Raw genomic sequence first — 27,063 nt, 5'->3', positions numbered from 1 at the left:
CAGTGGGTTATCACTTTTCAAGCATGCAATCTTCACACAACACAAATTAAAAAATAGAATTCAATTAAATGTTCCTTGAAATAGATGTATTTAAATCTATTTAGTAACATTTGATTATACTGAAGAATTATTTTCATCTCCAAAACTGTACCATTGGCTTACCGAGTGCTCTTACAGTGGTAATCTTAAGAATCTTGACTTACATACGCAAAGGATATTTAAAAATGCAGGCAAAATAAGAGATATCTGAGCAGTTTCAATTAATAAAGATATATAAAGAAAGCATGCATGTGTTCTACTTGACTCTTTCCATGCTCTGATACACTGATTACAGATCCAAAGTGTACAATCTCTGCATGGGACGCAACCAAGTGCAATACAGACCAAAGAGTAGTAGGAAAGTGGGTTGCTGAAAGAAGGGGGATATGGTAATCCAAGTATAAAATCAAGATTGGAATGAATAACTTGTCCATCCTCCAGGCTCACGAGAGACGTATAAAATATTTAATATTAAATAAGACTATATAAAATTGAACACACAAGGAAACCTTCCCTATTGACCTCCAGCTAGAGGGAGAAAGTTAACAGGTGGAGTTCATAAATACTGCCATGGCTGAAGCAAGGCTTTACCACGAGAGAAGCCATTGACCTCCGATCTAACTATCCCCAATATAAATAGATCAAACCAAGCTGGTCCTGGGAGCCAGAAACACCATCCTCCTTCTACCCCACCAGCCCCCCCCCAAAAAAAGAAGGGTTTCTGGGAAGAGATCTACCAACATAAGGAGAGGTGAAAGTCCACTGCATCACCATAAGAATGGCCGCAACTCTGAAATGTAAGAACTAAAAATAGAGGCAATGCATATCTGGAGTAGACTGAAGAACATCGATTAAGAGTTAAAGCAGTAGCCCCAAACGGGTCTCATAAGGATGATAAGATATGGCACCAAAGACAAAGGTAACTCAGGTAGCGGATAAAAAAAAACTTTACAAAAAGTGTAAAGTCTAAAGGGGAACGACCATAAATACAGAGCACACAACAGCATACAAATTAAAATGAAAGACAGATAACTACTGCCACTACTTTTAAACAACTATTCGACAAGCAACAACACAGCAATAACAAAAGGTGTGTGCACTCAATATTAACCAGTTACAATGCAACCAACAAAGGGCTTCACTAATTTAGGTGTAGAAACAAATAAAGAAAAGCAACATAAGTTAATTCGGTGGCTCACAGTCAGAGCCTAAGAAGCAAAGAGGGACACAGCAGAAAAAAAACCAGAATACACTAAGTTTTCACAACTTGAGCATCAACTACTCCAGAAGGGACCGGTCTCCAACCCCTCAGAACTTAAACAAGAGTGCCTCCTCAACCTCAGAAATGGGCCAGACTAGGAGAAAGAAGGAAATCTTCAGACTTCATGAACACAAAACTTTGGAAAGAAAACTAGCCCTGCCTGCTTTATATATGTCTCAATATAAAGAGAATGGGCATTTTCTCCAACACTTTAAATGTCACCAGAATGCTAGTAAAGGACACCACGCCTTTAGAGGTCAAGTCTTTCTTGACATCCACCACTGTTGCTTTTCGGGCAAAATTGTTTTTTGATATTTGAGTTTGTGAATGAGGTGAATAAGAGGAGGCAAGACCTATCATCAACATCATAATTTTCTTACAAACCGCTACCTGCAGCATCTTCTCATAGCATCCAGCAGAGTGCTAGATCAGCACTGTTGTTAGGGTCACTTTAGTTAGCATATGAGAACAGTCTACATGCCTTCCACCATCTCTTGCACCAAACCATCTTTAAAGTCCACAAGCTAATTCAGTGCACTTGCTATCAGATAAGTTGCCTACGCCTCAGGAACCAACGATGGAGAGCCCAGCACGTGCAAGAGAGCATCCATGTTCAGGTTGTATAATACCTATCCGCCAGTCTATTCTCACTAGGCTTTCGACTGTATAATTGTTGAAGGCCATGATCTCTTCCTCCAGTTCCTAAATCTCAAGCCGCTTTCATCGACGTGTATATTCTCACTAGGCTTTCGACTGTACAGTTCTTAAGGATCATTATCTCTAACGGTTCTTATATCTCTAGCTTCCCTCTTTGGTCTTTAGTGTCTGTATCTTGGTGCCTGAATCCGCAAAGTCTTGTTCAACCCCTAACACTCTATTAGAGAGGCCCTCCGCCTTTTCGTCTACTGCTCTCACAGCTGCCTCAATGTTACCAGTCTTCCGATTACAGTACAGACAATGATTAGTTTCAACAACTGCCTCTTCCTTGTAGTAATCTCGCAATCTTTGAGAGAATGCTCAGCTCTTTTCTCCTCCCCTTCTAATTCACTGGGACACATGCCTGAAAAACTCACTCTTATTCCTTTGCTATCAATTAGTCGCACACAGTGAAAGGACCATTGAGAAACCTTCAGTTCAAGTAAAACTCCAGCTCATTACTCATGGCTGTAGTTTCCTCAGCATGCCTGCCCGCCTCTACAGGTTTTTTGGTGGCTCTGGTTGACCTGTGGTCATCACAGCAATCACCTCTCAGTTCACTCCTCTGGTCACTCCAAAGTAACCAGTGCTGCTCAGGTGACATTGCAAATTAACATTGTTTATGGAGGAAGCTCAGCTCTTCATCACCAGCTCCATTCGTTCAGCATGCATTGACTGGTTGGAGACCCATGAACATGTGATTGGATCTCATGTGGCCCACAAAACCGAAGCATCCACAGGGCAGCAACATAGCGGTCTTCACTGGGCTAGCATCTCCAGCCGCCTAGGTCACCTCCGCTCTGGTCGCTCGGGTGGAAACGTGGTGCTTCAGTGGGAGCATAAATAGGTAGAAGGTGTCTTGTCCTCCAGCTGGCCAAGCCCTCAAAGACATCATTTTTGTTGCCAGAGTCTGAAGGGTGTGTAAGTTGAGGGCAATGCGCCACCCAGAGTTCCTCTTCAGTTGACTTTGAAAAAAGACAATTAGGTCACTTCAGGAGGATGCAAAAGGCAGCACAAAAAGCATGACTTTCGAAGGGGAATATTAAAGGACATTTATTACAATGGGAGGTGCAGGAAACATGATTAAGCTGTAGTCACAGAGGAGTCAAACAGAACGCTGCAATTAAACAGATGATCCAGGCTGTTGGCAAGTTGGTTTTGTGGTGGAAACATAACCCTTCGAGAAACAACATGAGCCCCAAAGTCCACATCGAACAACCTGTATTTGTGATGTAAGGGACTGGAGGAAATAGGCATCACAGGATTAGAAAGAACAGTGTGGGTGCATCGGCTAAGCATAGGACTCACACATATCCTTAGCAGAGTGCATTGGTTCCAAATCAGGGAGCAGGAAAAAACAGCAGCAAGGACAAATGAGGGTGTCAACATCAAGTTATACCAATACCTCGCCATGATGACTTCTCTAAACAAGGATTTGCAATGCAATAGGTCCCGCATTTACGGGACTTTGAGCTATTAGCACTGTAAATATCAATAGCTTAAATTCTCGCTAAGGAGAGACCTATTGAATTGCAAATATTGTTTGTTTCCAGGAGCCCCATGCCACGCTTGCACTTAAAAAAAGCCACACCCCTTTCTTTAGACAAGCCACGTCTAAAGAATGGGGCGAGTACTCTTAAGCGCAAGCGCGGCATGGGGCACTTGGAAACAACCCCCCAAAAAATATTTGTAAAATAATTGGTCTCGCATTATCGAGAGTTTAAACTATTGCCATTTACAATGCCAATAGCTCAAACTCTTCTAAATGCGAGACCTATGGCATAGCAAAAGAAGCAGCCACCATTCTCCCGGCTGCTAGGAAAGTGAAAGCGCGCATGGCACGCTGAATGTAAGGAAAGCATGTTGTGCTCGAAGTAAGACAAAACTCAGTAAAGAAAATAGTGCTTACAGACTAAATAACACAGACGGTGTAACAGGAGTAAAAGGGCCTGTCCTTATGGGAGGTGACAAATGAAGACAAGGCAGTACTAAGGCGGGACTAACAGGCTGATTACCAAATCAGAAGCCAGCATTTACAAAGGAAAAAGACACAAGCCAATGAAGAATATAAGGGGAGCTTCAAGTGCATACGCTAATACAGCATGCCTCGCAGAGCAGCGCACGCGCTGCCCAGACTAGACCTAAAAACGTACAGGTCCTTCCATCAAGTCACAGACGTTCTGAGAGGGTGGCATCCAAATTCATTTGGCCCGGTAACGATCCCACAATAGGAAGGAGTGAGAAGGTGAAACTAGGAAGAGATGGGAGTTGCAGACAATGCATTTTTTATCAGGGTTCACAGCCATGCCTCCTAGTGGAATAGTGACAGGCTGAGTCCCATAAACAGTAGTGCATCATTAATTAGGTGATTTTTGATACCCCCATAGGGAATGTCGTGTGACAGGATACAAGGCACAGGTCATGGGCACGGTATTTGTCGCTGATCACCACAGCCACACAAAGTGTTAGACAGACTAACAATGAGGAAGGGACTAAGCATATTCCCATCCCCATTCTCGGATTGTTGGTAATTTGATATTCTCTCCAGCAATGGAGAAACATGCATTTCAGGTAAGGATGGATGTGAGATGGGCCAGATAAGGGGATCTCCAAGTGAAGTGACACTGATGGAGGATTATAAGAGATCACAAGGGCTACAGCACATGAAAAGGGAGCTGAATGCCAGGCTGATGGGGAGGTATGGGCTCAAATTAACATCAGGACACAAAACACCTGCAATCGAGGAAGAAGCAGTTTAAAGTAGTCAGTTACTGGTAAGCACCAAGAACTACCGCCACATCTCTCTGCTGTCCTTTCCCGCCAAAGTTCTTGAGAAGGCCATCAACCACCAACTCACAGAACATCTGGAGACCAACAATCTTCTGGACAGATCTTAATCCGGATTCCGTGCCAACCACAGTACTGAAACAGCCATGATCACAGACATCAGATCCCTCCTTGCCCAGGGAAAATCAGCCGTCCTGATCCTCCTTGACCTCTTAGCAGCATTCGATACAGTATTTTACCACACCCTTATCAAAACACTTCACCACATTGGCATCCGAGGAGACGCCCTCAAATAGACTGCCTCCTTCCTTGCTAGAAGAACGCACTGAATCCGCCTACCTCTCTTCTTCTCAGGACCCAAGAACACCATCTGTGGTATCTCAAGGTTTTTCCCTCAGCCCGACTGTTGAACACTTGCATGGCCCCCCCCCCTTGGTCAACATCGTCAGAACACATGGACTAAGCTTCATATCCTACGTCGCCGACACCCAGATCATCCTCTCACTATCAGAAGACCCTTGAGCCACACTGACCAATTTCCGAAGGGCATAACGAGCGTCGCCGACTGGATGAAAGGCAGCGGCCTTCAACTCAACACAGACAAGACAGAAGTACTGATCTTTTGGGAACACCACCTCTTCATGGAGCGATGCCTGGTGGCCTCCTAAACTTGGACCCTCACTCACTCCAACTGCTCACGCCTGCAGCCTGGGCATCATTCTGGACAGTAAGCTCACCATGAAAAGAGAGATCAATGCAGCCTCAACCGCCTACTTCCTTATGCTTCTCATCCTCCGCAAGATCTTCAAGTGGCTCCCCACCAACAACAGATGGACCATCGTCCAAGCCCTTATCACCAGCCGACTGGAATACAGCAACACACTCTACATAGGAATCACCTTGCACCACCTCAAGAGACAGCAGACCATACAGAATTTAGTGGCCAGACTTATTGTAGACCCCCAAGAAGACCCACATCACCCCCCCTGAAGAAAGCTCCATTGGCTCCCCATTCAGAAGAGATGTCTGTTGAAGATGCTGATCCACACCTTCAAAGTCCTACAAAACCAAAGACCAGCATAATTCACCGCCTGAACTTCCACAAACCCTCCAGACACCTGCACTCCTCCTCCCTCTTGGTCGCTCACACCTCACGCATTCGTCGCAGCAGGAGTGGAGGACGCTTCTTCTTCTGCCTTGCAGGTTAGTCCTGGAACGACCTCCCATTTCACCTCTGGACCTCTTCCTCTCTGCTGGACTTTAGAAAAGGACTCAAGACCAGGCTGTTTAACTGAACTCTACCCGGCAGCATAGTTCTGAGCGCCTGGATACCTTCATTAGGTGATTAGCCACGCTTTGCAAATCCTGATTAATTGATGAACCTACAAAGTGACATAAGTGGGTGCAATTATTAGGGACAAGTGCTGGAGATAGATGGGACACCACTGCATCTACTGTAAGATTGCCTCTCAGTCCTCCAGGAAAGACGGGCCCAGACATTTTGCAAGGAGCCCTGTGCACAGCCAAGTGCCTCAGCCTTGCATCGAAGCATACATCCTGAAGGGCCCACTTATATCAATGTTGTAAATGGGCACTGCAACCCAACAGCATTGCCAACTTGAGAGGCTTGCCCTGCAAAGTGCAAAAGACAGTAACAGCCTGGTCATAAGTGCTGACTAACAGTGATAAGGGCTTAGGCATGGTACTCTGACAAATGTATAGCATAATTTCCTCACAATGGGTAGACAGAAGACTGAAATAGAAGGCAAGTAAGAATAAGCAAGTCCTGGAAACTTCCAGTTGAGAGTAACCCAACTGAAACACACCCTATAAACAGGATAAGGAAAAGACACTGGCCCGAGACTATTACCGTCATCAAGTTTCAATCCCAGCTGCCAAATTTGTGACAATACCAACCCTATTCCTTGTATATCATAGTATGATGTAAGATAGAGTCTCAAAATCGAAAGAAATGTGGGGTAAATGTGGAGAGCAAAAAGTGACTGGTTTGAAGGGTCTTCAACTGCATAAAAAGTTATTGGATAACTACAAAGAAAGTTATCGCAGTTCGATCAGATATATAATTCAAGCAAAGCCCTGTTTTTCCCCACAGCATTTGTTTACCTAGAATGCACTTAAATGAATAAAGCAGCAATCAAGTTTAGGAATGCCATGGGAAAAACATGGAATATTAGAAAATGAAAAACTAAGGAGAAAACATTACCAGTGGAGTAGAGAACCAGTTTTGAATGAGGTGTAAATACATAAGAGCCATTGTAACATGAAGAGTTGGAATGCACTTTTCTATCAAAGGTTGCATCGAGTGGGCCCAAGGGTGGTTATCCTTTACATTACCGGCACAAATCAGGTTGGAACTGGGAATTTGCCATCAACCACTGGCCAGAGCTATGACTTTTCTTGTGTGCTGCCACAAATTGAGGTCATCGAAGGAAGGTAGCCTAGGACACCACCCGTGGGCCAGTCTCGATACAAACTCATGGCGAGCAGGACACGACTATTGGGCAAAAGGTTTGACAACCCTAAGCCTAAAGGATCTTTGGAGTATGCACGTAAGTCAGAAGGAATTCAAACGGCTAGTGAAAATAAGGACAAAACAACTTTCGATAGTGGAAGACAAGGCTCGCCTAGCAAAAAGAAGTCATGGGTGGTTGACCCTGCAATCCTATGCTTTGTTGATTCCACAGCCGTATCTAATCGTATTTTACCGCACGAACGAAACAAAGCTTTTTAAAATTGAGACTGGGAGTCATTAACTTGTTGGTTCATTTGCCAAAAATGGAAGAGAGCACGGAAGAGATCTATGTCGACTTTGTGGGAAATACAAAGAAGACATAATTCACATCATATGTCTTTGCCCAAAACTGGTGACGGAAAGACGGGCCCTCCTCAAACATCTCTGGAATACAAAAATGATCAGAACGTGTAGATCAGCAGTCCTGGCCTGCTTTGACCCTAGGAACACTAAATTAAACTGTGCCCTAGTAAGGTTCATGGATCACGCAGCAAAAAAACTTTGTGAGGGGCCTACAGTTTGTGATCCTTCATTGGTATAACGTTTCGGCAAGCTCCAACCGTCAACCTAACCCATGTTGAACTCACTTTACTCCCCTTTTTAAATGAATTTCTGATAAGTTTTAAAAATGTTGTACTTGCAATGGTTTTTTTTAATCACGCAATAAACTTCTTATCATTACTCAACCTCCACTTACTTCAAGGGTCACATCGGCAATAGCCTACAGAGGGCTATGGAATACCCACTAGGTCTTAGATGTACTGCATTATATGTAGGGCTCCCGGTTTTATGGTTTTTATTTTTTTGTTATTTCCGTCTGTATTCATCCATATTTATTTTGTACCAACTTTATCTGTATTTATCCATATTTATTAAGGGTTTTTGACAAAAGTAAAGCTGAAACTGGTATATTTCCACATTTATTTAACCAATAAATATGCAGTCATGCTTAAATGCCTGTCAGGTTTCAGTGATATGAACACCAGCAGAAGATAAATCAAAGCACTTACATGAAAAAAAAGCAAATTTCAGCATCAGCCTTGTGCATATCTACTGCTGTTTGAGCCTCTTTACTAAAATTATTTTCTTTTTTAACCCCTTTACCTATGAATCCACACAGTTATTGGCCTGGCAGTCATGTCAAAGTGTATTTAGAACCACTCAAAAAGCACTGAATTCCCGTTTTTATCCACATTTAACCCCTTCGATGCTGGTGACGGAACCATTCCGTCATCAGTCACGGTTGAGCTGTGCTGATGACGGAATGGTTCCGTCACGACTACACCTTGTTCATAAAAAAGCAGCACAGCAGGAAAATTCCTGTAGCAGCGATGTGGTTAAAAAGAAATACAGACGAGAAAATAAATGGTTTTCTGACTGTATTTATCTGTAAAAATCAGTAAAAACTGAAAACAAGTACCCCTAATTATATGCAAGGCTCCCCGTTTTTCGTTTTTACGGATAAATACAGACAGAAAACATGTATTTTCTCGTCTGTATTTATCTTTAAATGTGGATAAAGACAGAAATTTGTTTGCTTTGAGTAGTTTTAAATATGGTCTGCCATGACTGCCAGGCCAAAAGCTGTGTAAAGGGGTTAAAAAAGGTATTTTAGAAAAGAGGCATTAACAGTAGTAGATATGCACAAGGTTGATACTGAAATGTGCTTATTTTATATAAGTGCATTAACTTGCCTTCTGCAGGTGTTCACAACATTGAAACCTGGCAGGCATTCAAGCACCGGTGATATTTATTGGTTAAATAAAAGTGGAAATATGCTAATTTCAGCCTCATTTACTCACAAAAGCCAAAATTGATATGGATAAATGCAAATAAATTTTGCAAAAAAATAAATATGGATAAAAACAGACTGAAATGTCAAAAACAATACCATAAAACCGGGAGCCCTAATTATATGCCCTTGCAGAAAACTTTAAGTCTAAAAATGCTGGTAGGCTGCTTGCTCTGGGATGTGTCTGTGCTTCCAATTATAGAGCTGGATGTAGCAGGGTAGGAATGCAGGTGGAGGCCGAGTTAGAAACTTTTCTGAGTGCAGGGTTGATTATACAGTACATGCACAGGGGGATGTTTATGTTCATCAATCTCAGTACACATCGCTCGTTTAAGTTTAGTGTTTGAGCCCAGTCAGCGGGTGGAGGCATCACAAGTGTTTCATTATTATGCACTAATTAAATAAAGTTTCATATGCTTTCACCCACATATGTTCCAGGTATAGGCCAGGCCACCCAAAGGAGAGAGAACGCTGCTCAAGGTGTCTCCCGTTTCATGCCCGCACGCTGGAATTCACTCTATGGAGAGTGACTGCCTCATGGGAGTCGGGGTTGTAAAACCTGCTTCATCCATAGAAAATCCTTGGTGTACTGATCGAAGTTCCGAAAATAGCTTGCCTTCAAATGTTAGGAATCGCCCCACCTAGTAGCACATCAGCAGATCCCTCCGTTTGCGCTTCTTGTATACTTTCAAGTTCACTTTTACTGGACCACGAGCAGAATTGGCACCTAAAAGAGGTGGAGTTTTAAGAAGTGCTTAGATTTAAATTTTAAAGTGTTTACCTGGCAGGAGGGGCCCATCTTGAGACTCCAGAGAAATACTTGGAGAGTCTGGACTTTCAAAAGGAATGTACTGAATGACCGATTAGCTTTGGTTGGAGTATGTGGTTGAGATATTTTGATGTGAAAACAAAAGGCCTCATTGGTAAAGGAAAGGGCTTTAAATTCAATTAATTTGGCTCCTTGAAACAAACTTAATGTAAGAATAAGTGGGGGATTTCTACACCTCGAACTCAACTAACCGTGAACTGCAACGCTCTGCTGTGTCTCCAGGAGAAGGAATACCTATTCAAGAAACATAGTTTTAGCATTTGTCTTTTCCGCCTTGACTAAATCAAATGTCTGTTGACAAAAGTCATCCCAAACAAACGCCACGCTAGATCTAAGCATATTTGAAAGAACCTTCATTTTACTTGCGTAGTCAGGAATGAAACGTGAATAAAATTCACAAAGGCCCAAAAAATGTGCGCAACTCATCTTTGTTCTTGGGTACAGGACAGTCTACTACAGCCTTGATCAACCCCGGTCTGGGAGCAACTCCATCACCTGAAATCAGATGCCCTAAAAATTCAACCTCCCTTTTCCAAAACTCACACTTGTTTTTTTTTTACAACAATACCTTTCTCTTTAAACTTAGTAAGAACAGACTTAAGGATGAGATCATGTTTTTCCAAAAACGTACTGAAAATCAGTACGTAGTCCTGAAAGATCACTACACCCTTAACATCCTTAAGAACATTCTGCATAACTCTTTGGAAAACCGAGGCCGCCGAAGCGAGCCCAAACGGCATCCTACAGAACTGGAAGGATCCAAAAGGTGAATTAAAAGCAGTGTAGTGCCTAGACTCAACATCCAATACAACCTGGTGATACGCAGAGGCCAAATCGATTTTAGAAAACCACTGCGCCTCTCAACTCCTCTAAACGATCACCAATCTTAGGAAGTGGGTAGGCATCCACCCAGATCTCTTTGTTAAGACTTCTAAGGTCACAACATAAACGAATCTCACCATTTTTCTTCCGGGCTACCACTAATGGACTAAGCGACAAACTGGACTCAATTGGCTCAATTATGCCATTTTCCAACCTCTCAAGTTCCGCTTTAAGGTCCGCTCTTAAACACAAAGTAAGATCAGTGCCTTTTAGTTTAACGGGCACAGCATTGTTCTTAACCTTAATTCTATGTTTAAAACCTGAAATCGCTCCAAAAGAATCAGAAAAAACACTTGGAAATTCTCTCTCTAAACACAGTGGATCAGGCATATCTCGAACCAAAAGTACCTGTTCTTTTGCACCAGGCCTCAACACCATTCCAACCAATCCCTGATGGTACCAACCCAAAATATTCAAACCACGGACGGCAACATAAATTTTCCCATGAATCCTTCTCCCCCTAAATTCCAGTATATCTTTAATGTACCCCTCTAGATCTATTGTATGCCCTTCGTAGGAAAGAGGGGCTCTATCAGGAGGGAATAATTTCCTATCTTTCCACGACTGCTTGAATAAGTCAAAAGTAATCATTGTTATCCTGGCACCAGAATCCACCAGCAAATTTAAACACACATCCCCAACCAAAATATCTACATAGGGATCAACACATTCTGACGTGTCACCAGACACCACACCATCTTCAGTTACAGTAACAATCCTGTCCTTAAAATCTTTAACAATGTTACTCTCTAACACATGCTCCGACACCTGTTCTTCACCAATGACACAATTAACTTTCTCAGATTTACTGACACTTTGCTTGACAAACCTTTGCTAAGTGACCAAATTTGCCACATTTATAACATTTAGAATTCTGGCCCGGACAGAAACTGTTCTCTTTGGTATGTGGAGGATAACCACACCTATGACAAATGTTTTTCTTGAAAAAAATTCTCTCATTCGACCTTTCCTTCTTTGAATAGTTAGTTTTAGGAGCCGAAGAAACAACAGCATTCACACTTTCTTTACTTATTTTCAAAGAGCTTAATTCTTTTATCGAAGTTTGAGCAAGCTCAATACTCTTAGCTACCTTTGTAACTTCCTCTAAGGTAGGATTACCCATGGTGAGTAGTTTCTGTTGAATTTGTTTATCACTGCAGTGTGCAATAAATTGGTCCCTTACCAATTGATCACGAAACTCTCCAAACTGATATTCTGCACATAACTTACGTAGTAAAGCACTCAAATAAGTACCAACATCCTCACTCTGAATTTGTGTCCTCTTAAAGAATTTGTGTCTCAAGACAACCAAACTAGGCTGAACATCAAACTTAATAACAAGTTTCTTAATTGTTTCTTGGTACTCATCAAGTACTTCACCCTCCGCAAGAACTAAATCTGGTAAATGTTTGTACACCTCCCTTCCTTCAAATCCCAAACAATTTAAAAGCAAAACATTTTCCTCTCAGCTCTATATCTATACGCACCAATCGCGCCTATGTAGGTCTCGAAAGCGTCGAACTACTGCCTCCATTGGGTTGGTGGTGAACCTGGACTTTCCAGGAAAGGGGGTGGTTGATTAACAGATTGCATTGCAGAAGACATATGATATTAAAAAAAAAACTTAAACCAAAAGATGCTAGAAGATACTTTTCTTGACCATTACTATGAAAAAAACAGTCAAATCCAAATCCTCAAATGTTAACTTAACATAACAAGATCCCCAAAAAGTCACGAATCAAGAACAGATCAAATAGTGCTTGGTTTCATAAACAGTTCAGATAGTGCTTGAGAAAACCAGACAATAAAGCGCCTGGTATTGACAAAACAACTTGGAACACCTTAAGTTAAGCTGTAAACAAAAAGGTAATAAACCTCACAATCAACTTTGAAGCAAAATTGAACACGCAGAAACTGTTGTCTGAAGTAACTTCCACAGCGTTGGTGAGTTCACACTCTGACACTGCGCAGCTCGTAAAGCTTTTATGATGGATTGTCCCTGTAGAGAACCAGTAGAGCTACATTAAATAAATGATAAGACTCTTACTGCATTTCAAGAACAAACTTCTGTACAATATGACTCTTAGCGCTATGAATCAGCATTACAGCGTTACGGAGTCTCAAGGCAATTTCCACACGATGTGCGCGATGCTTCAATTCCCGCACGATGTGCGCAATGCTTCCGTTCCAGTCACAAAGCAATGCACAGAATCCAAAAAGTGTGACATCAGACATCAACGTCTCACGCAAGGATTGGCAGAGCTTGCGAAGCACGTCCAACTCGCCGTAGCTCCGATGACGTGCGGTACAATTGCCAACTTCCTCTGCACGTTCTAAGACGTCATCAGACTGAAGTTCTACAGGACAATAACAAGCATAGGTAAATACAACACTACCCTTTTCCAATGACATCCCCTCCGGTCTGATGACCTGGCCCTGCCTTTATTCTTAACCCCGAGGTGTAGCCCCATTTTGGTACCCCCCTCTTCTGTGAGGAGAACTCTGGTTCAGACTAGTGAGCCAAGTGGGAGGCTGGGGGCATCTACCACAAATCAGGGGACCCAAGTCCGTTGACCTAATCCACTTTACCCTGGTGGTTGTCCCAAAACCTTAACGACTGCTCTTTGAAGCTAGTTTTCACCCAAGCCTGCTGCGGAGCCGATTACACAGGAGGTTCATAATATAAAAGAAATGGACGTCGGGCGGCATGGCACTGTTCGCACGTTCCTTCAATTGCTGTTTCTAACCTGGGAATCCGCTGGGGAGAGAGCCTGTGCAGCCTGGGATTCCTCGCGCACTCTGAGGCAGCCGACATCGGTGTGAGGAGAAGGAGCTGCGTCTTGGAGTGTTGCCCAGCAACGAAGGCCCAGTGAAGCCCCGCCCGGCGAGTTGACAGAAGGCGCCGGAAGGTGAGGGACGGGCTGGAAGGAGGCTGGGCCAACACGGAGCACTTCCCCGTGTGGAAGGCTGTAAATGTGAAACCCCTGACAGTGCATAAATCGCCAGAATTAACCCCCTTTCCCCTTTTTCTCAATGCGCCTTCTTCCGGTAGGACTGGAGAGTGAAAGCAGTCACCGGAGCGCTTTGAACAGCAGGGAGATTCGATCACGGAATCTACCAGAGCCGGTATTACCATCAGACTTGAGTCACAGTAAGCCGGGACCTTTCAGGAGGAGGGAGGAGTTACCATTATTGTAACATTAACTGGGAGGAATCCTTGGACCGAATAACTTCAAAGGGGGTGTTTGTTGTTAAAATAAAACTTGGCCCATTTCCCGTATGTTCTCGCACCATTAGGAGTGCATAATTGGGGAAGTTAACTACCAGGAGTGTACTGGTTATTTGCAGCCAACTTATACGGAGTTAAACCAATTTAATAGGGAAGGAGCACTGCTAAAAGGGGGATAGAATTCTTCTTATGTAAAGCCAGACTACTCTGGAGAGTGATCCTGACTTCCTGCGATATTAACACATTCAATACTACTGTGATGATCTGCTAAATTCACCTTTGATCCTCCAGGCCATTGATTGGTGATTCTGCTAGAAGTGTCAATATGGCAGAGCTGCTTTTAGGACATGCATTTCATTTGCTGTAATTTCAAATTATTTGGCATAGTAATTCAACTCTTTTACCTATTTGCGCAGGATTATTGTTGATGAAAAAGTCTGCTAATGAAATTAGATCTTTGCTATACTTTAGGAAATTTACAAAAGCATGAGAAATAATAGTGATGTTTAAAGTGCAGAACTGACAAATTGTGCAGTAACTGAGAAACTAAGTACAAGAAAAGATAAAGCTTTTCTAACTTTTTCTAAAGACGGTGTGGTGTCATTTCTTTTTGAGTGGGGGTACGCTGGGGTGCTGGAGAGAGTATGACACAAGTACACTACAAAAGCCTTAGAGTTAAGTCTTTTCCTCTCGTGCCAAGCTACCCTAGTCGGACCGGTGACCCCGGGTCCAACATATTGGTGTTCAGTGGTGGGATTATGGCTTGTGCTTGCGCCACTTGACAGTGACTCAGTGTGCACCACGCAGCCTACACCTGGAGTTTTCTCCTAGTGGTCTCCCTAATTGGATGTTTTTGCTTTTTCCAAATTCCTTTCTGGTGGTGGGTTGAAGTAGCCCTTATTTGACACCTCTCTCTTAAATAACCCAAGTAAATGTCTGTGGGCCCGCCTGGTAAAATGGAGTTTGAGTTGGCCGAGTTAGAGACTTACACAGCGGCCCAACTTAGGGAATTTTGCCAGCAGAAAGGGGTGTTCTTCAAGCGTGGTGCGAAGAAAGTGGAACTCCAAACCAGCTTGAAAGCATGGGTGGCAGCTCACCCAGATGGGGAAAAGGGGGAGGAAGAAGGGGATCGTGACACCATCATAGAAGTGGACATGCTGTACCAAACCGAAGGGGGGAATCTGTTAACAGGTCCTGGGACACCTTTGAGGGCGGGCAGTAGTGTGTCTGGAAGCAGCCTGGCTTCAGCAGAACTAGCGGACAGGAGGGAGAAGAGACAACTAAAATTAGAATTAGCCCGATTGGAAAAGGAGCGGGAGGAAAGGAGGTTTCTCCATGAGCTTAGCTTAAGGGAGTTAGACCTCAAAGCCCTACAGAGAGGGACCCCCAGCAATCCTATTGGTGGCAGCGTACCTAAGGAAATTACCAGGGAACCCAGACCCTATTTGCCCAAAGATGTAGTCGCCAGTTTTAGTGTAGGAGACGACATTGCCAAATGGTTGGCTGCCTATGAGGTCTCATTAAGAGCCCATGGGATTTCAGAAAGTCATTGGGGAGGGCGGCCTGTACAAGTATATGCCTCCAGTGGGAAGGGATGCTCTTTAAGCTTTGGAGCAGGAGGAACAGACTAATTACCCCACCATGAAGGTTGCTTTGATTAGGAAGTTTGGGCTGACCCCTGAAAAATACAGGCAGAAATTTCGGAACAGCCACAAACTAGCTACACAAAATTGGGTAGACTTTCTGGATTACGCTAAAAAGGCATTGGGGTTGGGTGCAAGGCAGTGAGGTGACTGATTACGAGGGGTAAGATGATCTGTTCTTAAAGGAGCACCTCCTCGAGAAATGTTTTCCGGAGCTGCGTCAACACCTGGTGGACAGAAGCTGACTAACCCTAGAAAGCTTGCGGAGGAGGCGGACATCTGGGCTAGTTTCTGGGTGTCCACAAAGGGGACTGGGGGGGATTTCCAAAGGACTAGTCAGGGCACTCCCCAGAAGAAAGAGGGGGGGAGACAAAAAGAAGGAGTTCTCAAAAAGCCCCCAAAACAGTTTGCAAGGAAAGGGATCAAGTTACACTCCTAGGGTTAATACACAAAAACCCCCCTATCCTGACCATAGTCAGCAGCCAAGGGTTGTCCGTTGTTACGAATGTGGTGGGGTTGGGCACTATAAAGGAGATGTCAAGTGCCCAAAGAGACCACCTCCTCCCACTGGAGGAAATACGCCCCGGGAGTGGCAATTGTAGTGCTCGGGGAGGAATTGCCTCTAGATAAGAGAGGTGAGTGGGCGTGAATAACCTTAGTGTCCCTGGGAGACAGCGAGATGGTTCCTAAGTTCCAGGTGCCCCCAAATACCACCATGTATGGGCAATGGGTCACCATCAACGGCCAGAGAGTTGAAGCTCTGAGGGACACAGGTGCCAGTAGGACTATGGTAAGGAGTCAGCTGGTCTCCCCAGAGCAGGTGATCCCAAACGTACTCCACCCCGCCGCGATGGCTGACGGCAGAATAGGTCACTATCCTGTGGCCGAGGTTCCCTTTGAGTGGGGAGGGGTCGCAGGTGTCCTTCGAGTTGCGGTGAGCCGTGCAGTGCCAGTCAATTGTCTGTTGGAGAATGACCTAGAGCACAATGCTTGGAAAGAGGTGGAATTCCGGACCCATTCGGAGATGCTGGGTACACCTGATTGGACCTGTGCAAGCACACGGTCCGCGACTGCCCGGCGGGGAAGTTCGCAAGGGCTGGAGCCTGGAACAAAGGCACAGCCAGCTGCCAAAAAGGGGAATACCCGGGGACAGGGAAAACCTGCCTCGGCGTCCACACCCCGTGAGATGGATGGGACACCTGAGGTGGTGGTCCTGGAGTCCACGGAGGGGAATGTCTTCCTGGAGGACTAACCTATCCCTGCAGAATGGCATGTGGAGGTAGGACCTACCAGGGAAGAGTTTTGTCAGGGGCAGAAGGAGTGCCCTACCCTTGAGGGTCTGAGGCGTCAGGCCGAAGCCCAGGCAGCAGGTAACATTGCAGGGAACTTTCATATCTACTGGGAGGATGGCCTTCTCTACAGCGAACCCAAGGCTCCGGTGCACGGTTCGTCATAGGCCTTGGTAGTTCCCCAACGTTACCAAGCCTTTCTCTTGGAGTTGGCTCACCAGATTCCCTTGGCAGGACACCTGGGACAGAACCAGACCTTTGCCCGGCTTGTCCCCCATTTCTACTGGCCTCAGATGAGGATTGCGTCTGACACTTTTTGTAGGACGTGTGTGTCCTGTCAAGCTAGTGGGAAAACAGGGGTTAAGCTGAAGGCTCCCCTGGAACCACTACCCGTCGGTAGCACCCCCTTTGAAAGGGTGGGCATCGACATTGTTGGGCCATTGGATCCACCCACTTCAGCCGGTCACAGGTTTATCCTGGTTCTGGTGGATCATGCCACCCGGTACCCAGAGGCTATTCCTTTGAGGAGCGTTACTGCACCTGCGGTGGCTCGGGCCCTGATGGGGATTTTTACCCAAGTGGGTTTTCCCAAGGAAGTTGTGTCTGACAGGGGGGCCAACTTCATGTCAGCCTACATGCGGGCTATGTGGAAGGAATGTGGAGTTACTAACAGGTTCCCCACTCCTTACCACCCCCAGACCAATGGTCTGGGGGTAAGGTTTAATAAAACCTTGAAGGGCATGATCAGGAGTCTACTTGAGAGCCTGCGGAGGAAATGGGACATCCTCCTACCCGGTTGGTTGTTCTCATACAGGGAAGTACCACAGAAAGGAGTGGGCTTCAGCCCCTTTGAACTTCTGTATGGGCACCCTGTCTGAGGACCTTTCAGCCTGGTGAAAGATGGATGGGAAAAGACTCCCAGGAGGCTTTCCTAGGATGTGGTGAGTTACATGCTGGCCTTCCGTAGCCAAATGGCTAAGTTGTGGAAGCAGGCTTCCGACAACCTTGAAGCCAGCCAGGCAGTCATGAAAGAGTGGTATGACCACAATGTTCACCCTGTGGAGTTGGAGCCTGGCCAGAAGGTGTGGGTCATGGAACCTGGAGAGCTTAGTGCCCTCCAGGATCGCTGGACAGGCCCCTTTGAAGTGGTTGAGAAGAAGGGCAAGGTCACTTACTTAGTGGATCTTAAGACCCCCAGGCAGCCCGCTCGGGTGCTCCATGTCAACCGCCTCAAACCCCACCAAGAGAGGCCCGAGGTCATCTTGATGATGGTGACTGATGGAGCTGAGGAAGAGGAAAGTGAGCCTCTACCAGATCTATTTGCGTCCCAAGAGAAGGATGGGTCGGTGGAGGGGGGTAATCCTCTCACCATCCCTGACTCCCGAACAGCAGAGAGACTGTCGTCAAGTCCTGGAGCAGTATTCCTCGCAGTTCTCCCTTATCCCGGGAAGGACCCACCTGTGTACCCCTGAGGTGGACACAGGGGACAGCCCACCTGTGAAGTCCAAGTCCTACCGGCTGTCAGATAAGGTGAAGGCCAGCATTCACAGTGAAGTCACTAAGATGCTGGAGATGGGAGTGATCGAACCTTCAAGCAGTCCCTGGTCCAGTCCGGTGGTTCTGGTACCAAAAGCTGCTCCGCCGGGCACCACCCCAGAACTCAGGTTCTGTGTGGATTACAGGGGACTGAACTCTGTGACGAAGACTGATGCTCATCCTATCTCAAGGACAGATGAGCTCATTGACCGGCTGGGAGCTGCCCAATATCCGAGTACTTTTGACCTCACATCGGGGTACTGGCAGATCTCCCTTACAGAAGGAAAGGTCAGCCTTCTCCATTCCGGAGGGCCACTACCAGTTCTGTGTGATGCTCTTTGGGCTCAAGAACGCCCCTGCCACTTTTCAGCGGCTGGTGAACCAGGTCCTCTCCGGTATGGAGACCTTCTCTGATGCCTATCTTGACGACATCGCGGTCTTCAGCAGCAGTTGGGAGGATCATTTGTGTCACCTTCAGGCTGTTCTTCAAGCCTTGAGGCAGGCTGGCTTGACAATCAAGGCCAGCAAATGCCAGATTGGACAGGGGTCGGTAGTGTACTTAGGCCATTTGGTGGGCAGGGGGAAGGTGCAGCCCCTTCAGGCTAAGATTGAGACTATCATGGCCTGGGAACCTACCAAGACTCAAACATAGGTCCGAGCTTTCCTGGGCCTAACAGGATACTACTATCGCTTTGTCAAGGGGTATGGCACAATTGTGGCACCCCTAACTGAACTCACATCTAAAAAACAACCTCGACGGGTAGTCTGGACTGAGGCGTGTCAACGAGCTTTTGACACCCTAAAGCAAGCAATGTGTGCAGCTCCTGTCTTAAAGGCCCCTGATTTTTCCAAGAGGTTTATTGTCCAAACAGATGCATCAGAGCATGGCATTGGGGCAGTGTTATTGCAACTCAATGAAGAGGGTCTAGACCGACCTGTTGTTGTCCTATCAAGGAGACTGCTTCCACGGGAACAGAAGTGGAGTGCGATTGAACAGGAAGCTTTTGCAGTGGTAGGGGCTTTGAAAAAGTTGCTACAACACCTATTTGGTTCGCACTTCCTTGTCCAAACTGACCACCGGCCCCTTTGTTAGCTGATGCAAATGAGGGGCGAGAATCCCAAGTTGTTGAGATGGTCCATCTCCCTGCAGGGAATGGACTTCAGGGTGGAACATCGGCCTGGAGCGGACCACGCCAACGCAGACGGTCTCTCCAGGTACTTCCGCTTTAGTGATGAGAACTCTCAAGGGGTTGGGTAGCTCTCCCCACTTTCGGCTGGGGGGACACGAGTTAGACCTGTCAGCCCTTTGGGTGGTCCCTCCTAATATTTTTTTTATCCTCTTTTTGCCTTCTGTTTTTTTTTGTGTGTCCACTATATATTTTTGGTGGTGAACTTAGGTCTCTGGACGCCCATGGTTACCAATTAACCATGTGAAAATGGAGGGATAGGTGGAAACACAAAATGGCGGCCTGTCCAAATCACCTCATGACTTGGGGCCATAGGGTTGCATTGAGGGGTTCTAGAACATTCTGGTCCACTTTGGACTCTCTTGGCCCAGGCTATAAAAGGTGGAATGTTGGGCGGTTATTTCGTCATTATGTGAGGAGTGGGGTCAGTCAGGAGCAGAGGCTTTGGATAAGAGAGGCTGGCGCATTGAGGAGGGAATTGACCTGTCTTCGGGCCTGCTACCCTTTTCTAATGACATCCCCTCCGGTCTGATGACCTGGCCCTGCCTTTATTCTTGACCCCGAGGTGTAGCCCCATTTTGGTACCCCCTCTTCTGTGAGGAGAACCCTGGTTCAGACTAGTGAGCCAAGTGGGAGGGTGGGGGCATCTACCACAAATCAGGGGACCCAAGTCCGTTGACCTAATCCACTTTACCATGGTGGTTGTCCCAAAACCTTAAGGACTGCCCTATGAAGCTAGTTTCCCCCCCCCAAGCCTGCTGCGGAGCGGATTACACGGGAGGTTCATAATATAAAAGAAACAGACCTCCGACGGCATGGCACTGTTAGCCCTTTCCTTCAATTGCTGTTTCTAACCTGGGAATCCGCTGCGGAGAGAGCGTGTGCAGCCTGGGATTCCTCGCGCACTCTGAGGCGGCTGACATCGGTGTGAGGAGAAGGAGCCGCATCTTGGAATGTTGCCCAGCAACGAAGGCCCAGTGAAGCCCCGCCCAGTAAGTTGACAGAAGGTGCCGGAAGGTGAGGGGCGGGCTGGAAGGAGGCCGGGCCAACACGGAGCACTTCCCCGTGTGGAAGGCTGTAAATGTGAAGGACCTGACAGTGGGTAAATCGTCAGAATTAACCCCCTTTCCCCTTTTTCTCAATGCGCCTTCTTCCGGTAGGACTGCAGAGTGAAAGCAGTCACCGGAGCGCTTTGAACAGCAGGGAGATTCGATCACGGAATCTACCAGAGCCGGCATTACCATCAGACTTGAGTCACAGTAAGCCGGGACCTTTCAGGAGGAGGGAGGAGTTACCATTATTGTAACATTAACTGGGAGGAATCCTTGGACCGAATAACTTCAAAGGGGGTGTTTGTTGTTAAAATAAAACTTGGCCCATTTCCCGTATGTTCGCGCACCATTAGGAGTGCATAATTGGGGAAGTTAACTACCAGGAGTGTACTGGTTATTTGCAGCCAACTTATACGGAGTTAAACCAATTTAATAGGGACGGAGCACTGCTAAAAGGGGGATAGAATTCTTCTTATGTAAAGCCAGACTACTCTGGAGAGTGATCCTGACTTCCTGCGATATTAACACATTCAATACTACTGTGATGATCTGCTACATTCACCTTTGATCCTCCAGGCTATTGATTGGTGATTCTGGCAGAGCTGCGTTTAGGACATGCATTTCATTCGCTGTAATTTCAAATTATTTGACATAGTAATGCAACTCTTTTACCTATTTGCGCAGGATTATTGTTGATGAAAAAGTCTGCTAATGAAATTAGATCGTTGCTATACTTTAGGAAATTTACAAAAGCATGAGAAATAATAGTGATGTTTAAAGTGCAGAACTGACAAATTGTGCGGTAACTGAGAAACTAAGTACAAGAAAAGATAAAGCTTTTCTAACTTTTTCTAAAGACGGTGTGGTGCCATTTTTTTTTTTTTTTACCTTTATTTGTAGCAAATGCAGTTACAAGTATGGGCCTACAACCATCTCGACCGGCCGCTAAACAGAGCAAGAATAATGCAAGCAATATGTATAGTTTTTGCAATTCGAAACCCGGGGTCATAAAATAACAGTGCATAGCTTGTAATCAGACACAACAGCTTGAAATCAGGATTTAAGAGGTTCATTTTCAAATAAGGAACTAAGGAAGACGTGTTGCACAGTCGTACACAGTCCCGCAATAGTGTGCGAATCAGGATATCTACAAACAGTAATAATACGGAGGAAATAACGGGGGGTAAGATATACAAAGCAGAAGAAATGCAGGCGCAACCCCAGCGTGCAGCAAGTCAAACCCGCCCCTCAACACCAAACATACCACAAAGAGCATGAGCGACGACGACACTAAAAAGAGAAGAAAGACTAAAGGGCCATAGAAACAAATATCGATCAAACACCCATCCCGCAACCCCCCACCCTGCACACCCGCAGAAGGCCATGGCCTACCCTACCCAGCAGCGTGCCTGTCGCCCTAATAGAGACCCGAAATATAGAAAGATAGGGGAAAGAGGAAAAGTAGATAAGCGGAGGAGGGCCCTCATCGTGCCGTTCGGCCCCGCCCTTCACCCCTACACCTCGAAAATCCCAGAAAGGAAGCAATACTGTAATGAAGAATAACAAATCCCGAGCACAATAGCGATGAAATATCGATCGAACATACCCACTGCACCGTCTGCCAACAATAAAGCCAATAGACCATGAACCACATCATCCCTGACCCTGTCTGGCAGCGGTACCGCCAGAAGTCCACTCGTTAATCAATTTAAAGCACAGTCCTGAGGGTCCAAACAATATGGGTGGGTCCGGTTGGGGCGCAGTCATGGAAAAGCACAACAATCCAAATCCATCTAAGTATAGACGGCAAAAATCAGGCAATATCGACGCCGGTCTCGGGAACTTCCCAAAGTTCACAGATAATATCATCCAGGAGAGGAGAGTCGCACAGTTTGGCCACCGCCGCGACAGGACCAGGCCAGTCCAAGAGGGAAAACAGCGCTCCATCCCCAGCCGCCAGTTGGATGTGTGTACCAAGGAGACATCCATACGAGCAATCAAGTCGGTCCGCGCGGGCACAGGAGCCCGGACCTCGAGCGGCTCCCGGTGCCTCTGCGGAGCTGGAACTTCCTCCATGGACTCAGCAGCAAGTTCATCGGCAGCCCCCTGGAATCGGACCGTGGCCGCTAGAGACGGCGAGACAGCAATGGCGTCCAGTCTTTCACCCAGGTCCCAGGCATGGCAAATCATGGTCTCGTGCAAAATACCATGTCTATGGCTAGATCCACCTCTATTCCATTTATTGTTCCTGCCATGCCTGACTAGAGAACCCTGCACTACAAATCACTTAATCCACCTGTCTAATATGGGGAGTATGAAAAAAGTTAATGTTTATTTTAATAAGGGTGTATTTATGACTGCCAACAAAAGTAATGAAGTTATAGGCACAATTTAAATAAACTCCAAACCACTTTAATGTCTAAATTACACTGGTTTGTAGTTCACACTCTGCTACAAGTGCCAGTTAGTGCTCACTGGCACTTTATGCCTTCTGGGTGCAGAGGTATCGGTCTGGTCTACCAGTGGCCCCCACTCGGTCTCATTTTGAAGAGTATTCATTCTGACAGTATTGCAGGTTTCCTCAGCTTGTCTCCAGTCTAGGTAGAGCTACTCCAATCCCCTTTAATTTGCTCATGGAAAAAGAGAGGTGCTGTTCTTTGTAACCCTTTAAGGACTGTTCAGTGGACCTAAATCAAAACATTGCAGTCATGATTGTGGACTTTCTGGGACTACCCACTACTTTAAAAAATAAAATAAATTTTAACATAGTGGGGAGCCGCAGCCGAAGGCTAATAGGTCAAGGGAGCCGTGGGTTGAAAAAGTTTCGGAACCACAAAGCTAAAGAGTCGCAGTCACCGTGGTAAGGTGCAGCCTTGTAACTATAAAGGATTTAGTAGCCCTTAAATCCTGGATTAGCCATGGGATACATGTGTGCACAGCACTTGAACTTTCAGTGCTCGATTTATAGAAATCACAGTGCCTTGTTGCAATGGAAGAAGGTTTTGTATAACAAAGCAAGAACGCTCATGCAGAGACAATGATTCAAGCATGGTTCTACAGAAAACCACAATGGTGCACGAATAATGGGGAACAAGCAGAAGCTTACCGTCTTCACCGCATTGAATCTTTCATTTATAATTTGCTCTGTGTATTTCCTGTAGGCTGCATCTTGGGGGACAGTCTGAAGTGTGGCGAGAATCTTTGTGTACAGGATCCTCAGGCGCTGAAATAGAAATTAAACAACCGAAACTAGCATCAGAGTTTAAGGTTCTATGAAGGAAGCCTTTTCACAAAGCACAACGGCAGACGAGTGTACATACTAGGGCAGTGCTTCACAAACTTTAAAAAACCACAACCCACTTTTCATTACGACAAACTTCTGCAGCTAACCTAGCTTTAATAGACATGATTCAGAAATCACCACCCCCTTTTCTGAACAATTTTTGTCCACCATAAGCGTGGAAGGGTATACTCAGATGTGAGTCCCTAGCTCATTGCACCATCAGGATTCAAGCAAGCCGGGCCGAAGACGGCTGAAATGCCAGAAACCGGTCCCCGGTAGCTTGTTTCCTTCCCAGTATAAGAATTGGCTTGGTAGTTTGGTCTGCCCTGTTCCCATGATGCAGTGGGCCAGGGTCAGACTAATTTGCATATAGCCAAGTTCTGAGCTGGGATGGTGCAGTGAGCTGAAAAACGGTGATGGATCAAGCCCTGATCTTTGGACTGGGTAAGAGTGGTCTGCTTAATTCAGACACTGTTCATCACCACCCCCTTTTCTGAATAATTTTTGTCCACCATAAGCGTGGAAGGGTATACTCAGATGTGAGTCCCTAGCTCATTGCACCATCAGGATTCAAGCAAGCCGGGTAGAAGACGGCTGAAATGCCAGAAACCGGTCCCCGGTAGCTTGTTTCCTTCCCAGTATACGAATTGGCTTGGTAGTTTGGTCTGCCCTGTTCCCATGATGCACTGGGCCAGGGTCAGACTAATTTGCATATAGCCAAGTTCTGAGCTGGGATGGTGCAGTGAGCTGAAAAACGGTGATGGATCAAGCCCTGATCTTTGGACTGGGTAAGAGTGGTCTGCTTAATTCAGACACTCTGTTCATCACCACCCCCTTTTCTGAATAATTTTAATAGACATGAGGCAGGTGATTTTTTAATGTAACTAAAGCATTTTGTGGTAGTGCATTCTTATTTGCAGATAGCAAATTTTCCATTAAAATTGTCACTTAATTTGCACAGACGTACAGTGTAAAAGATAAACCTATGTTGCATACAAATGATGTGTGAAAACCGTGTTTCAGTGCATATTTTTCATCTGGTCATTACCAAGTAAAGTGTCCTGATTTGTTCTGATCCTACTAAAATCTTATATTACTTCAAAGAGAATTACTAAAATAAGCATTTGCAATGCAATAGGTCTCGCATTTTAGAAATGCTTGTTCTTTACAAACGCCCCATTCTGTGCTTTCACGTTAATAGAGGCCCCGCCCCTTTCTTTAGACGAGCCATGTCTACAGAAATGTACGCGGCCACTATTAAAGTAAAAGTGAGGTATGGGGCGCTTTTACCAAAAAAAGCATTTGTCTGTCAAGTTGACAACCAAATGCTTTTTTGATAAAAGCTCCGCTGTGAAAGCGTGCAATGTTGCAGGAAAGCACGTCCTGCCTGCAGTAGGGGAAACTCATTAAAGAAAATAATGCTTACAGACTAAATAGGACTGCTGTGTAACAACCAAAAGTAAAAGTGCCAGTCCTCCTGAGAGGTTACAAATGAAGACAAGGTGGTACTAACAAGCCTAATAACGAATCAGAAGCCATCATTTACCAAGCATCAAAAGAGCCACCTAATAATCCCTATGGGACAGGGTATATTCAATAACAAAAGCACATTGTCCCTAGAGGAAACATTTGAAAAATATTAATCATTTATGATGATGTCACATACATGAACATTTAATCTGAATGACCACAGGGAATAAATGTAGATATACCTGAATGTATCAAAACTGACTATTTTTTAACTCCACTTGGAGTATCAACAAATTAATATCTGGCAACAAATATACTACCAAAAAAGTCATACATAATTTAGCAGTAGTATATAGAACACCTTTCGCATGAGTTATGGATAATCAAAAAACCATATTATCATTTACCAAGGACCCTGACCCAAGCCAATGACATATGGGCATATAGTGGGGGAGGGGGGGGGGGGGGGAGGTGAAGAGGGGGCCGGGGCATGCGCTGCCCAAGCTCGACCTAAAAATGGGCTTCATTTTTAGGTCGAGGACCGAGAAGGCTGCGCTTGCGCAGTCTCCGGGAGGAGAATTAATGCTTCTTGGTAGGGCTGTAGAACCCGCCTCCCTGACCAGTCTCTCCTCCATTGGTTGGATTCCTAAACAGAGGCCAGCCATTGGAGGAGAGAGCCATCACTCCGAATTAGCCCCGTCTTTTTCGGATTCGGGGGCGTCATTTTTGCTGTTCTTTAGACAGTGACGTCATCCGTCACTCAGAACATCAAAACACGCCCCCGAATTCGAAAGGTGCACGTGCCTTTTTCGGTCCCAGTCTCACCCCGCCTAACAGAGGGCATGCAAGATACAGTCACAGCACCCTGGCTGCGCTTGCTCTCCTGCCCCCTGGCTGTGCTTGCTCTCCTGCCCCCTGGCTGTGCTTGCTCTCCTGCCCCCTGGCTGTGCTTGCTCTCCTGCCCCCTGGCTGTGCTTGCTCTCCTGCCCCCTGGCTGTGCTTGCTCCCCTGACCCCTGGTTCCCCTGCCCCCTCGCTGTGCTTGCTTCCCTGCCCCCTCGCTGTGCTTGCTTCCCTGCCCCCTCGCTGTGCTTGCTTCCCTACCCACTCGCTGTGCTTGCTGTCCTGTGTGTGGCTGTGTGTGTGTGTGTGTGGCTCTGTGTGTGTGTGGCTCTGTGTGTGGGGGAGGCTCTGGGTGTGTGTGTGTGTGTGTTTGTGTGTGTGGGGCTCTGGGTGCGTGTGTGCGGTGCTCTGGGTGTGTGTATGGGGGGCTCTAGGTGTGTGTGTGGGGGGGTCCGAGTGTGTGTGTGTGTGTGGGGCTCTGGGTGTGTGTGTGGCTCTGCGTGGGTGTAAATGCAATAGGTCATGCATTTGCGAGCTATTAAGCTATTGGCATTGTAAATGACAATGCCATCTATTTAACTATTAAGCTACTGGCGATGTAAATGACAATGCCATTTATTTATGATAAAAAAAAAGCCATGAGCGATGCCAATAGCTCTACCTTTAATAATGCCGAGACCATTGCATTGTAAATGCTTGTTCTCTTCTAACTG

General features: G+C 45.9%; 1 protein-coding gene across 1 annotated transcript in view; it reads right to left on the bottom strand.

Annotated features, from left to right (window-relative positions):
* Positions 1 to 27,063, bottom strand: part of NDUFA5 (NADH:ubiquinone oxidoreductase subunit A5) — a 155,607-nt gene that overhangs the window by 39,130 nt on the left and 89,414 nt on the right. The window contains exon 3 of the mRNA XM_086936556.1: positions 23,862 to 23,978. Coding sequence (XP_086792682.1) covers positions 23,862 to 23,978 — 117 coding nt within the window. The remainder of the gene's footprint in view (positions 1 to 23,861; positions 23,979 to 27,063) is intronic.

This window comes from Lissotriton vulgaris, chromosome 1_1 (genome assembly GCF_964263255.1).
Source record: "Lissotriton vulgaris chromosome 1_1, aLisVul1.2, whole genome shotgun sequence".
Lineage (NCBI taxonomy): Eukaryota > Metazoa > Chordata > Amphibia > Caudata > Salamandridae > Lissotriton > Lissotriton vulgaris.
The sequence above is the reverse complement of the archived record's forward strand: the minus strand, read 5'-3'. Positions and strand labels throughout refer to the sequence as shown.